At 34.6% G+C, this 14,716-nt stretch overlaps 1 protein-coding gene across 1 annotated transcript in view; it reads left to right on the forward strand.

Moving 5' to 3' along the window:
- The window catches only part of LRPPRC (leucine rich pentatricopeptide repeat containing), a 110,749-nt gene that overhangs the window by 22,094 nt on the left and 73,939 nt on the right, over positions 1 to 14,716 (forward strand). Inside the window, exons 4-13 of the mRNA XM_045077743.1 lie at positions 2,734 to 2,855; positions 2,966 to 3,024; positions 4,068 to 4,154; positions 4,764 to 4,890; positions 5,252 to 5,396; positions 5,893 to 6,038; positions 6,290 to 6,395; positions 6,477 to 6,584; positions 12,210 to 12,328; positions 13,809 to 13,902. Of these exons, the coding sequence (XP_044933678.1) occupies positions 2,734 to 2,855; positions 2,966 to 3,024; positions 4,068 to 4,154; positions 4,764 to 4,890; positions 5,252 to 5,396; positions 5,893 to 6,038; positions 6,290 to 6,395; positions 6,477 to 6,584; positions 12,210 to 12,328; positions 13,809 to 13,902 (1,113 nt within the window). The remainder of the gene's footprint in view (positions 1 to 2,733; positions 2,856 to 2,965; positions 3,025 to 4,067; positions 4,155 to 4,763; positions 4,891 to 5,251; positions 5,397 to 5,892; positions 6,039 to 6,289; positions 6,396 to 6,476; positions 6,585 to 12,209; positions 12,329 to 13,808; positions 13,903 to 14,716) is intronic.

The following is a 14,716-nucleotide window of genomic DNA, read 5'->3' on the forward strand; positions in this document are numbered from 1 at the left end:
TAGTAAGAAATTGGAACCAACTCTAGGGTGTCTTGCTAGGATTGGTTAAATAAATTATGGTGGGTTTATGAAATGGAATACTGTGCAACTTGTTAAAAAAAAAAAGAAGGAGTTCTTCTTTACTAATGTGGGTGTTCTCCACAATATAAACAAAATTAAGGTGCGGAATAGTATATATAGAATACTACCATTTTGAAGAAAAGTGTTTATATCTGTATATCCATATAATATTAAAATATTTCTGGAAGGATAATAAATACTAGATACAATTTTTGTACCCTACCTTTTAATGCCTTTAGAATTTTGAGCTGTGAACATTGTATCTGTTCAGAAAATAACATAATTTATCTTTTTTTTTCATTAACATATTGTGTATTATTTGCTTCAGGGGTATAGGTCTGTGACTTATCAGTCTTAAACCATTCACATTGCTCACCATAGCACTCCATATGCTCACCATAGCTCACCATAACCTCCCCAGTGTCCATAACCCACTCCCCAGCAACCCTCAGGGAAAATAACATAATTAAAAAGACCATTAGAAAAGATCCAGTGTTTAATCCTCATTTTTAAAAATCTTAACAAAAAGGAGCACCTGGGTGACTCAATTTGTTGAGTGTCCTGATCCTGCGGTTGTAAGTGTGAGCCTTGCATTGGCTCATATATCACGCGGAGCTCTCTTAATTAAAAAAAAAAAGAAGTCTTAGTCTTAATAAAGAATAGAAGGATGCTTCTTTAACATGTTGAAATTTAAAGCCAACAATATCATATGATATTTATCATTGATCATGATCACATGATATCAATATCATGTGATATTGATATTTCACAATGAAATAAGACAGGAAACAATACTAGAAATTACTGTTTTTTATTTTACTTATTTACTTTTGAAATTACTTTTTGGTTTTTTGTTTTGTTTTGCTTTTTAAAAATTTTATTTATTATTTATTTGACAGATCACAAGTAGGCAGAGAGGCAGGCAGAGAGAGAGGAAGGGAAGCAGGCTCCCTGCTGAGCAGAGAGCCTGATGCAGGGCTCAATCCCAGGATCCTGGGATCATGACCTGAGCTGAAGGCAGAGGCTTTAACCCAGTGAGTCACCCAGGTGCCCAGAAATTACTGTTTTTTAGATGATGTGCTTATTTATCTGCAAAATCCCAGAAAATCAATTTATAATAAAGTAATAGGAAATATTAAATGTTCAATAATCTATAACTTTTCCTAGTTAGAAAGCAGAATGCATAAATTTATATCATGTGACATACCTAGTCACAAATATGTAAAATGTCTAGGAATATCCTTCAACAAACATGTTATACATCTATGGAAAAGTCTACAGAGTAAACACAGACTCACCTCAGTTCTGAATTCATCTAGAATTAATCTTGATGACAAGTTTGTTTTTTAAAAGTTTTTAAAAGAAAAGATGAATATTGGACTTCAGAATGGGGAAGAGTTTTCTCAGTAAAAGAGCAGCAGAAAAGTTGAAGATAAAGAATTGATTTCATAAAAAGAAATTTCCACATGTCAATAAGTCATGTAACTTAAAAACACATGTGGAACTGGGAGAAATATTTGTGAAATATATGTACCTTCCTTCACCTTTAGAGCTATAGCCAACCATTATTAGAGTTCAACTTGAATTGATGATGTTTTAGAAGTTTCCAGACACTTTATGGTAACCATGTTGTATAATCGCATCGCAGATGTTGAGTTGCAATTGGTTCCCCTCCTGTATAACCCATTATAATGGTTAACAGTTTGGCACTCAGGGCAGACCACCTGCATTCAAGTCTGTGGTCACTTTCAAAGCCATGTTGCCTTGGGCAAGTTGAAGAGTCAGTTTTCCTCATCAATAAGATTGGGGATGAGAGAAACTGTCTCAAAACTGTTGTGAGGAGGAACTGGGACTGGATCTAGATGCAGAGCACTTAGCACTGTTCCTGGAACATAGTAAGCACTCTACATGTCTAGTAAGATAAACATTAATTTAATAGAATAGATCTCTGCTGTCTAGAATCTCAAACTAACACCAGATTCTTAACACAGGCCTGTAGTGCTACTGGCAGTTAAGTAAAGACATGAAATTTAATTCATACAAACTTAGTAAAACATATGTCATCATGATGACATAATATCATCAGCGGGTTGAGGAAGGCTGAATGGTAAACTTGATTGATGGGGCCTTAGGCAAGACGGACCCGGAAAGAAAACAAAGGGTTTTGGAATAGGGGTAAATTAACAATAGCAGACCAGTAATGGTGTTCAGCAACTGGAAGTGGAGCCTTCAAAGAAACACTTTGAGTAAATAAGCAAAGTTGATAGTACCACCCTACCTGTGTAAAACAACTACAAGACCTAGTCCATCTTGGTGTGTCTGTACTGTGGCAAGAACTGCTTTCTGTTGAAAAATCTTTGTCACTTTAAACACAGAGGTATTGTCAACATTTTCCAACAGGAAGGGAATACTGTGCTTCATAGGTAAGAGACCTCTTAACATCTGAATAAGCAGTTACTTGTAACTGTATAGTAATTCAGTTAGTTACTGTCTTCAATGCTTAGCTTGCTCTGTTCTGATAGGGTTTCTGTATAGATGGGTCTAAGTATGGAGTGAAATGCTGACGTGATCATTTTATCCTTTGTGTTTGTTAAATTTATGTATATTTTAGTTGTGATAAAGGGTTTGATTTTAGGTACTTTTCTAAAATTTTGATTTAAATTTTATTTGTAGGTACTGTGTATGATGTAAGTCACTACAATGCTTTACTTAAAGTCTATCTTCAAAATGAATATAAATTTTCACCAACTGACTTCTTGGCAAAAATGGAGGAAGCAAACATTCAACCAAATCGAGTAAGTAGTTGCTATTTTAAATGTTCATTGGTTACGGCATTTTTTTTTTTTTTTAATCCCAGGAAAGAAATAGTATTTAAAAAATATTAACTGGCCCATTTCATTGACAGGTAACATATCAGAGGTTGATTGCTGCGTATTGTAATGTGGGAGATATTGAAGGTGCCAGGTATGGAGCTCTATAAATATGTTTAAGTGAACGCATTTGTAAATCTTGTAAGCCTAGAATATATTCGCTGTATTCACTCCTTTTCTTTTTTTTTTTTTTAATTAAAGTTTCTTCTTAGGAAAATTACTTCAGAAGTATTTTAATATAGCAAATTTGGCAATATGACTTTGATAAAATATAAAATTGTGTAGGAGGAGAAAGACAAGTGAATATTGCTATTTTAATTAAAAATTTGATTACCAGAGCAGAGGTTTAAAGATGCTGAGGTGTATAGAGTTAGCTTTAGTCTTCGTAAATTGGTATCTTCTTTTTTTTTTTTTTTTTTTTTTTTAAGATTTTATTTATTTATCAGAGAGAGAATGGGGAGAGAGCGAGCACAGGCAGACAGAATGGCAGGCAGAGGCAGAGGGAGAAGCAGGCTCCCCGCCGAGCAAGGAGCCCGATGTGGGACTCGATCCCAGGACGCTGGGATCATGACCTGAGCCAAAGGCAGCTGCTTAACCAACTGAGCCACCCAGGCGTCCCGTAAATTGGTATCTTCTAAAGGAAATGTACTTAGCCATTTAAACTGTATTCATTTATAAAATTGACAACATTCTGTCTTGTTGATTCATAATGAAATCAGTTGTGACATTTAGTTCTTTGTGTAAAAATTACTGCTACTTTTGGATGGAGGTTTTAGGAAAGAAAGGATAAATTGAAATGTATAATTCTGTTTTAATTAAATGGATTTTATTAAACTATGCTTTTTTTAAATATAAATATAATTTAAAAAATTTTTTATAAACATAAAGTATTATTAGCCCCAGGCGTACAGGTCTATGAATCGCCTAAACTCTATGCTTTTTAAGGTTAATTAGTAGTATAGAAGAAATAATCAGGTTTTAAAAACTTACCTGCTATTTTTACCAAGAGTAGTTCAAGTTGTATAATTTGATATAATGGAAATAATTTCAGGGAATGAGATCTTATGTACTTATTTTGTAAAAAGTGGTTTTGATGTATATTTCCAAGGAAATATTTTCATTTCTCTTTTATTGCAGCAAAATTCTTGGATTCATGAAAACTAAGGATCTGCCTGTCACAGAGGCAGTTTTCAGTGCCCTTGTTACAGGGCATGCAAGAGCCGGGTAATGTTCAACCTAAGGTTTTATTCTCAAGCAAGGTTCAGATTAGAATAATTTTAGAAGATCTTTAAGCCATGTTTATCTACTCCCTCAAAAATTTTGAGTGTATGAGATAGAACATGCAACTTTTAAATGACTTATTAAATACAACTTCGATTTAGAAAATTTCAACTTTAAAAATTGGGCCAGATCCAAAGTAACTGACTTTGTAAAGTCAGTTCTCTTATACAGCTCTCTTGATACTGTGGAAAACAATTTCATTTTTGAAGGATAATTTCCTAAATGTTATTCTTAGAAAAGTAACTTTGAGTCATAGCATACTTGATTTAAAAAGGACATGTTAATTTAAGGTCTATGTGATTATTATGCAATTTGGTTTTTCTTTTGAAAAAGTTGCCTGTCAGACTTTGAGGTTTTTTTTATTTTTGTTATTTCAGAGACTTATAAGCATTTTAGTATGTAGTTGCCCTTTTCTGATGTCCTTTGCTAACTCATCTCAGTGGTTCATAAGAATTTTTATTAAGAATAGGGTCGTACATTTTAGGTTGAATTATAATATTATATTGGGCAGTATTGTAGTAATCTAACCTCTATTCTTTGAATAACTTCCAGAGATATAGAGAATGCAGAAAATATTTTCTCAGTGATGAAAGAGGCTGGAATTGAGCCTGGTCCAGACACATACCTAGCATTATTGAATGCATATGCTGAAAAGGGTGACATTGACCATGTTAAGCAGGTATGACTTATGTCATATAAATAAAAATACTTAAAATCAAAATCATTTGTATAAAAAATAAAATCATTGATGTAAACTTGTGTTCATTTTGCATGAAGCAGAAAAGTATAGTTTCTATCTATTTTTAAAGGTATTTCTTATAGGCACTAGTATTGAAAGAGAATTTTTATAGTTTGGTACCTTGGTGTTGATTCAGCAGTTATTGCCGAAATATAATATTTTCTGCTTTATAAGAGAAGTCCTAAACCTTTAGATGGTATATGTTCCTGATTTTTAAAATCTTGGTATTTTAATTTATTTGGCTTTAATTTAAAAATACTGGTTTCTAACTTGTTCTTCTAATTTCTGGAACTGCCTACAGACTCTGGAGAAGGTGGAGAAGTCTGATCTTTACCTTATGGACCGTGATTTATTGCAAATTATTTTTAGTTTCAGTAAAGCTGGGTATTCTCAACATGTCCCAGAAATTTTGGAAAAAATTACATACGAAAGAAGATATATTCCAGGTAGTTACTAAAAATTTATTTTCATGATTTTTCTAAAAATCTGAATTATAGTTCTTTAATATCAGGGTATTTATTGTACATGAACATAGGACTCTTTTAAAAGTCAGCGTAATAAGCTAAATAGCTTGAGTTAATGAGCACGTCAGAATGTTTTGATTTGAAAGTGTTTCTTTCCTTTTTTTTAAGATTTTATTTATTTGACAAAGAGAGAACATAAGCAGGGGAGCAGAAGGCAAAGGGAGTCGGAGAAGCAGGCTCTCGTCTGAGGAGGGAGCCTAATGTGGGACTCGATCCCAGAACCCTGGGATCATGACCCGAGCTGAAGGCAGACATTTAACTAGCTGGAGCCACCCAGGCGCCCCTGGAAGTATTTCACTATTATTTAGGCAGATAGTCCTTTTGGTGTTTGTACTTTATAAGTTTGTCTTTCATAGTGATTGCAGTATAAAAATATTATTCAGTTCAGTAACAGAAAATATCTTTGTTCTCTTCCCAGATGCAATGAACCTCATTTTGCTTTTAGTCACCGAGAAATTGGAAGATACAGCATTCCAAATTTTATTAGCATGTCCTGTATCAAGGGAAGGCAGTCTGAGTGATTTTGGCAGTTTCTTTTTGCGACACTGCGTGACTATGGATACGGTATTCTGTCTGTTTTTACTTTGTAGACAGTGTAATAGGCAGTGAAGTAAGAGTCTACAAAATGTAAGACCATATTATGAGATTAGACCAATTATAAGCATTATGAAAACTTTGTTTCTGTGTGTAAGTTGATGAGGTAGAAAGAGGATGAGAGGTTCAAATTTTTCATCCCAGGAGTGGCAGAATGTTTGCAGAAGGTCAAATGGTAGGATATTTGTGGATCCAGCTGATGTGGTGTCTTTTTTTCCTAGCCTGCAGAGAAGCTGAAAGACTACTGCAAGAAGTTAAAGGAGTCCCAGATGCACGCATCTCCTTTGCAGTTCACACTTCAGAGCGCTTTACTAGCCAATAAAACTGGTACTATATTCTCATCATTAAAACTGATACAAATAAGTTTTGCTGAGATAGCTATGTAATATTTTATGGTATCTCTTGCAGATTTGGCAAAAGCTCTGATGAAGGCTCTGAAGGAAGAAGGTTTTCCTGTCAGAACTCATTATTTCTGGCCATTGCTAGTGGGACGTCAGAAGGAGAAAGATGTTCAAGGTTAGGTGTTGCCTTTCACAGATTTGTAATGGTTCAGAGGTCCAGAATAGGTTTCTGCACACATCTAATTGAAGTCTTTGGGAAGGCAGACTTATTTCTGAGTAGTAGATCTTCTGAGAAAATAGAATTGATTTAAATCACAGTCAGGAATCACATAAGCATTTTTTAAAAATATTTTATTTATTTATTTAACAGAGAGAGAGAGAGAGATCACAAGGAGGCAAAGAGGCAGGCGGGGAGAGAGGGGGAAGCAGGCTCCCCACAGAGCAGAGAGCCCAATGAGGGCTCGATCCCAGGCCCCCGAGATCATGACCTGAGCTGAAGGCAGAGGCTTAACCCACTGAGCCACTCAGGCGCCCCTCACATAAGCATTTTTAAAAACATAGTGGATTTCTTTCATCCTAATTTCACTACTAACTTATCTCTGATCTTGATATTCAAACTTGTGGGTGTAGTTTTAAGAAGTTCATTATTTTTAAATTTTTCGAAAAACTCTTTAGTGTTGATTTTGCATATACTGTTTGAAATTAGTTTGTCTAGCCTTATTCAAGATAAAGTTATGCATAATCAAGCCATTTTCTTTGTGGACCAGTCTCCTTAACTGAGCCGACTTACAATAATAGGAAAGACAGCAAAACTTTTTTCTTGTGAAATGAGTGCTCATGACCTGACAGCCTGCTGATTGAAGGACAGAAATGTTCAATCTTTCAGGTTCTTAAGTACGTTTAAGCATTTAGCATACTTTCCCCTTGTACACATGGGATGCCTATAGGATATGAATAAGAATTGAACAAATATTAAATTTTAGAGTACAGTATCTAATTCTTTGGTTTGCATTATTGGTAATTCAGAAAGAGTAGTCTCATAAAAAGATGCTTTTAACAGAAGTACTTCCCCCTTGGGGAAACAAAAAATGGTCTTTTTCATTTTATCTCGCAATATAATGTGCTTTAGAATGAGATGCAGAGTTGTTAGTATGACATTGGGTGACAAACAAAATGCACAAACAACAAAAAAAGTGCTTTTAGCAGACTTTCATATTGCAATTTTATTTTAAATATATAGTCGTCTCCTGGTCTAAAGGAAATAGTGAAACAAGTATTCCCTAATTGTTTCTGACTATAAAAGTCTCAAAATCCTTTTTAGAAAAATCTTTGTCAAAACAATATGCTAGTCGATTAACTCTTTGCTTATCTTCCAGTTCTGAAAGCTCCACGAAGTAACCTTTAACCTAGTATTTTTGAACCAGAGAAAGTTTACATCATTCCATGGAAATCTCTGGGCATATTGATATTGTCCATTTTTACACAGATGAGAAAATACTTTCGAAAACACCCCCTGTTGAAATATTTGTCTGTTCATCAGGAAAATTTGCGTTCTTCAACCTTACAACTATATCTAGACTTCAGCTGGTTACCACATCTTTTAGCAACTTAGTAAACATGAAAGAATTCAGGTAATTTCTTCCGATAGTTGTAGCTGGAACTAATAGACAAGTGGGCTTTATTTTCAATCCATCCTTTCATGGAATCTTATCATTTAGATTTCAAGAGTGCCTTGTTGAAAGCTCACTTCATATTAATGAAACAACTGAGAGGGGCAGAGAGATTTGATGACCAACCTTAGGTTCCACACTTAGCTCTCAGTTGTGCTGGGATTAGAACTGAGGATTTCTGTTCTCTTAGACACTTTTTTAAAATACTGGAACACCTCCACATTAAACATTTTAAGTGTTACGCTATATTTACTTTATAAAAAGTCTCAACTAGTGTAAGTTAGATGCTGGTTTTTGCATTAAGGACATTTTAAAAAGTCCTGTCAAGTTTTTTAATCAGGGAAGGTTTTATCTGGAAAAACATAAAAACTGAGAAAGGTACAAGACAGTGCCAGTTTTGTTGTAGTTTTTGAAAACGAGTTTCTCCTTTGCCGGAGGCCCAGAAATATAGTTAAGTGTGTATTCTGCAATTTTCCTTCATGTAATAATAAAATGGTTCTACATATTCTATAAGGTTTCTTTGGGGTAAGGTAAGAAGGGCACGTTTTTATTAGTGCAATGAGCTTTTTTCTTCATCCGGGAAAAGTCCTATGTAAACTGGTAGAAAGAACAGAAGAAAATTAATGGCTGCCGTGATGGAGCTTGTAGAGGAGTTTCTTGTAAGGACTAAATAAAACCCTTCAGGAAATCAGAGACAGGTATTTAGAGGTCAGATCAAACTGAACCAAGAGTTTTCAGCAACATTGTGATGATAGCATATTGAGTTCTCGAACAGTTCAGCCATCACCAAGCCCTAAGAACTATTCTCCGAGCGACTTCCCCATGGCTTACTAGTATTTTTCTCTGGGGCACAAATGGGAAAGTCACCACTTAAAATTTTAGCAGATTGGCCCAAATGAGAGGAAATAACCCAGAATGATTGAGGATTTACATCTCTGGGTATATTTGGAAGGGGTAAAATATAGAAGGAAGGACCAATATGAAAGCTTAAATGCCAGTTGAGTAAAGGGGTTGAATAGAGACTACTTCTCCAAAATAAGGAATTGCCTCTATTTAATAGAGTGCATGCCCTGGGTAGAGCCTGAAGTCATGTGGAGTATCGCTTCTCAGCCTTTTGGCTACGAGCAAGTGTAAAGTCATGTGGAGTAAACAGTTACAGTTGGTGAAAATTGTTGAGGTAAACCATTTATCTTTCCTAAAAGTTCACAATTTTTCAGTTCTCTCTCTTTTTTTTTTTTTTTTAAGATTTTATTTATTTATTTGACACAGAGAGATCACAAGTAGGCAGAGAGACAAGGCGGGGGGGGGGACGCAGACTCCCCGTTGAGCAGAGAGCCTGATGTGGGGCTCAATCCCAGGACCCTGAGATCATGACCTGAGCCGAAGGCAGAGGCTTTAACCCACTGAGCCACCCAGGTGCCCCAATTTTTTCAGTTCTTATAAAACTTTTTGAATGGAGACTTTCCTCTAGATTGATAAACTTTTGTCATGACTGCCTTTGAAATACTTCTGTTAGATGGCTTAGTCTTAGTTTATGTTTTCTACATACACAGAAATTTGGGATCATGTTTATATTTAAGTTAATATATGATTATTTTAGTCTTTTTTCTTTAAAAAGAAACACAAATTATATTTTTTAGGAGGAGGTAAGTATGTGAGATCAATCACGTTTTTTTCTCCTTGTTGATAAACGTTTCTGTCTGCCTATGACTCAGCCAATTCTTGAAGTAAATATCTTGTATGCTCCCTCAGAATGCCTGAGGGAGTGACTGAACTTACTGGATTAGAAGGTGTGGACCCTAGGTTTTCCTAAACCAGCTTTAGCTTCAGTTAGAAAAAGACACAAGTTAAAAATGCTGGCAGTACAGGTCATCTAAATGAGCGGAATGCACTCCTCCCTTTAATACACATCATTGGAAAAATGATGAATTTGAAGCATAAATATTGGGGTGAAGTGTTTTGTACAGAAATAGGACTCTTCTATTTACAATCAATTTGTTGGCCTATTATCAAACATTAGAAAATCAAATATATACCTTACTATGCTACATTTATTCTCTGTATCATCTAAGGAAATATAAAAGATTATTAGGGTACTTTAAGACAGCTAAGATATTAAGTCATTATTGTTATTATTAACATTTATTTAGTATTTTTAGGGTTTCACACATTTTTTTTCCTTTAAATGATGACCCCGAGAGCTAAATAGAGAGGTTTACTGTCATCATATATTATGGACAAGAAGCTGCTAAAAACCAGTTTTTGGTGGCATATTAAGGACTTGATCCCAGGTTCTTATTCCAGGAAAAAGCAGAGGTTTTTGCATATTTTGTGATGTTACAAGCACCTGCCAGCAGCTATGAGACTTGGTTTCTTATATAAGGTATGCCTTTGGTCTTGGAGCACTCACTTTAACACTTTTGTTAAAATAAAGATTGTTGGACTCCTAAGACCTTCCTGGCTTGCTTTATTACATAGAGAAGTATATCACCCCGGTAGACTGACTTGAAAGCCTTGTTAATACAGTTGACCCCTATACAACACAGGTTTGAAATGCTTAATCTAACAGTAGTGGCAGTTAGGAAGGATTAAGCCAAGTAGTGTGTGTGTGTGTGTGTGTGTTTAAGATTTTATTTATTTATTTGACAGAGAGAGCAAGAGAGGGAACACAAACAAGGGCAGTGGGAGAGGGAGAAGCCGGGTTCCCTCCAAGCAGAGAACGTGATGCTGGGCTCCATCCTGGCACCCCGGGATCATGACCTGAGTCAAAGGCGGACGCTTAATGACTGAGCCACACAGGCGCCCCAAGCCAAATGTTGTTTGATAAAGTATCTAGACGGCACATTTCTGCCATATTGCTGTTTCAGATGTGTAAGCTAAGAAATTGCGGCTCAGAAAGGTGACATTACTTGTTCACATTTGCATTGCCATTAAGTGCTAGAACAGGGTTGAAAGCTAGGTCTCATTAAACTTTGAGCTTTTTTTTTTTTTTTAAATTTTTAAAATTTTATTTATTTATTTATGTTTTGGGTATTTCACTGGAGAGTCTTACCAGAAACATAGCTACTTACTTTATACTGTGGTCATGAAAGCAGTCATTATTGGTGAGGAAGGACTTCGAGGATATTAGATTAAACACAAGTCTATTACAGGTCATTGAAAAACAACTACCATATATGCCCTCCTCTCAAGTACTTAGTAATCTTTGCATATGAAGAAGAGTGCAGTCTGATTTGCCATTTTTTACAGTAGTTACCTATGTTATTACTAGTAATTTTTAGTGAATTGTTAGAAGAATACTTTTACTAAATTTTGCTTTCAAGTATTCTTAGGCTTGTTGGACTAACTTTATATGCATATTCTCCTAAATTTATCACTAAACATGTGCTTTGTCTTTTGAGGGTTTTTTTTTTCCTGTATTAATATCTTAAGAAATATATTTAAACATCTAAGGTTTTGAAGACCCATTAGGTGATTTTAAATATAATAAACTGTTTACCCTGAATAATAATCTGAATTTTATCTTTAAAAATGTTCAGATATTCATAACGTAGTCACACTTGCCTCTGTATTTCTGTGTGCAGCGGGAATTTTACAATCAAGTATTTGTGCTAGAGCTCATTATGTAACAAGTTTATAGAAATACAGTTTTTCTGTGGGGGCTATGATAGGGTAAAAATAGGGACTTCCAGGGGGAAGCTTTGGGTTTTTTTGTTTTTAAGATTTTATTTATTTGAGTCCCTGCTCATCCTGCCCTCTGCAGCATTTATTGGGTCCAGTTTTCTTAGGTCAGAAAATCTATCACTGCTCTGTAATAACAATGATGTTTTATGGCCTCTGTTCATTTGGGATACAGAGCATGAGGCATTTTGCTTAATTATTTTAGACTTTCTTATGGCTGTCATTTCTAGAATATTTCCTTAGCACTTGTTACTTAATAGATGAAGAAAGGAGGAATTAATTTCATTTATCGTATTTCCCACTTATGTTGCTTTTTTGCTTTCTTTTTTAGACAAACAAAATGAGTAGTTTTTCTTATGTTGTGATTCAGAAAGTAAATGAACTAAACTTTCTGATCTTTTGTTAATTCCAAGTGCTTCATCTGTGTGCTTCTAAATTTAATCTTATAGGTGTAATTGAAGTTCTCAAAGCAATGCGTGAAATGGGAGTAAGTCCTGATCAAGAGACCTATATAAATTATGTGTTTCCATCCTTTGATAGTGTGAGGTCAGCTCGTGCTGTTCTGCAGGTAAGTATAAGCAGGTGTGGTTTTAATTTCATAATTTAAGAGAGTGCTTTCCTCTTTCATTAGTGGTAACCAAAAAAAGTCGTTAAGCTTACTAAAAAATGGTCATTGTCTATATAGAATTTTCTAAAGTTTTGTAAAAATACTGGTTAGTGTGAAGTCTATAGTGGTTAAACTTAAAAAACTTTAAAAGGTAAAGCAGCATTTCTTGTGTGTTGAAAGACGATAGGCCAATAACCGGGGGAAAATGTAAATAAAACAATAGATGTTCCTTAATCCCACTCTGCAGTGTAACTGCAGTTTTCATTTTTTGGTCTTTACTTTTCACTTGTGTATGAATTTTCATAATATACTCTTAGTATATGTACTACTCATTTTTTTTTAAAACACTCTTTTGTTTGACTCCAAGGCATTATTTTCCTACCCAGCATTTCCTGTTCCCATCAGAATAGGCAAGGCATTTATGAAGGGTCACAGGAAGAAACTGACTTGGAGCATGTATTGGATCAGCAAGGGTTGTACTTTCCACTTGGAAAACAAAATGCTATACAATTAGGAGCAATGTGGCAGAGCACCAAACACTTTTAATAAAAACTGCTTTGTTCAAAAGATCTGTTTCCTAGGTGGCTATTCACATAATGCCTAGATTTTTCTAATATTTTTGGAGTGTTCTTTTCTTTCATTGAAATAATTACATAATTACAATCCTCTTAAAGGCAGAGTATATGTCTTGAGTGTCTTTTACTTCTCTTCCCTAAGTACTTAGAGTATTTTGAGCCTGTGCTATACATATTTTACTGTTAAAAATTATATTTAAAAGAGTAATTTTCCCACATATTCTTCTTTCCCCAAAACCTGCTTTTTTTCACTCGGCACTTTCTATTACAGTATGTAATTCCACCAATTATTTTTTATGGTTGCATGCTGTTTTATTGTATGGATATACCATAATTTATTTTTAGTTATTGCTTACTATTGATTGGGTGGTTTTAAATATTGTGCTATTATACAGCTTCAGTAAATGTGTTAGAACTGAATTTTGGCTCAGAAACTTAAGTTATTAAAGAAGTGATGATGTTGGGACATGTGATTAACCATTTGGAGTTAAATAAAATTAAAATTGATCTTTACCTCACTGTATGTCCTGAAGTATCACTTTAGATCAGTGCACTGTTTGTTGTGAATGAGAGATTTGTTCTAGGGCCTTCAATAGTTAACTTCCTAGAGGGAAGGCATTCTAAGGGTAGCATATTATCTGAATTTGAAGATAAGCATTTAACTTGGAATGTTGGAACTCCATCTTACAGTTTTTGCTAAAGTTCTGTTATTCAGTTTACATATTGTTCTAGAAAATTAGGTTTTTTTAAAAAGGACAGATTATCAAAGAATGTGGTGATACAAAGAAATGGGAAAGCGCGTAATTTGGCATATCAGGATATTTGTAGCTGAGGTGTATTATCACTGAAATATGCTTTATCCCTAGGAAAATGGATGTCTACATGAAAGTAATGTATTTTCACAAGCTGAATTGAGAAGTGAAGCAATTAATGGGAACTTAGCCTTTATTTTATCATTTTGTAAGTATGAAACAGCAGTAAACCTGACAGGTATTGATTTCAGTTACTACTAAGGGCATACAGGGTAGTTCATGCTCTCGACACCTACCTCAGGGAAGGTCAAGGTAACTTTATGTGGTTTTTATATATTTTGCTTAAGTTAGACTGATAAGACTGTTGATGAGTTGAACTTGTGGATAATTTGGAAATAATTTTAAAGTTAAAAAGACCTAACTAAAAGTCAGTTTAGCCGCTGATTATGGGACCTGGAACGGGTCTTTCTGTTTCAGTTTCATGAAATGGGGATAGTTACTTATCTACCTTGTGGGAGTCCTTGTGGAAAAAAGAAAACATTTGAGCTATTGTTTCTGAAAGTGTTTTCTAAACTAATTCCTATTATAGCCACTGTTACATGAAGCCCATATCCTAGTCCTCATTAACCAAAACATAGCAGATATTTACTAAACACTTACAAATGCTGTGGTGCTTTATAGTCCTCATCACGTGTCAATAAAATTAGCTACACTGATGAAGACGGGCAGAGAGAGGTTAAAGGATTTGGTCAAGGTTAGTGATTGAGTGAGAACCAAGGTCTTCTAATTTTAACCTTATTGTTCCACCCCTACTACAGTTTACTAAATAAGACATTTCTTAAAGTCTTCATTTTTGAATACATCTATAACATTACTTGACTATTTTTCTAATCTTGTGAAAAAGATGTCATTTAAAAACAAAACACACAAACATCAGTTTCCAAACTCCTGAAATGTTAGAAGTTAAGCTCAGATTAATGTGTACTCAAATTGTATAGGTGGAAGCATTGCAAAAACCCTAT

This window comes from Mustela putorius, unplaced genomic scaffold (genome assembly GCF_011764305.1).
Source record: "Mustela putorius furo isolate JIRA1106 unplaced genomic scaffold, ASM1176430v1.1 tig00000224_pilon_pilon_pilon, whole genome shotgun sequence".
NCBI classification, from domain to species: Eukaryota; Metazoa; Chordata; class Mammalia; order Carnivora; family Mustelidae; genus Mustela; species Mustela putorius.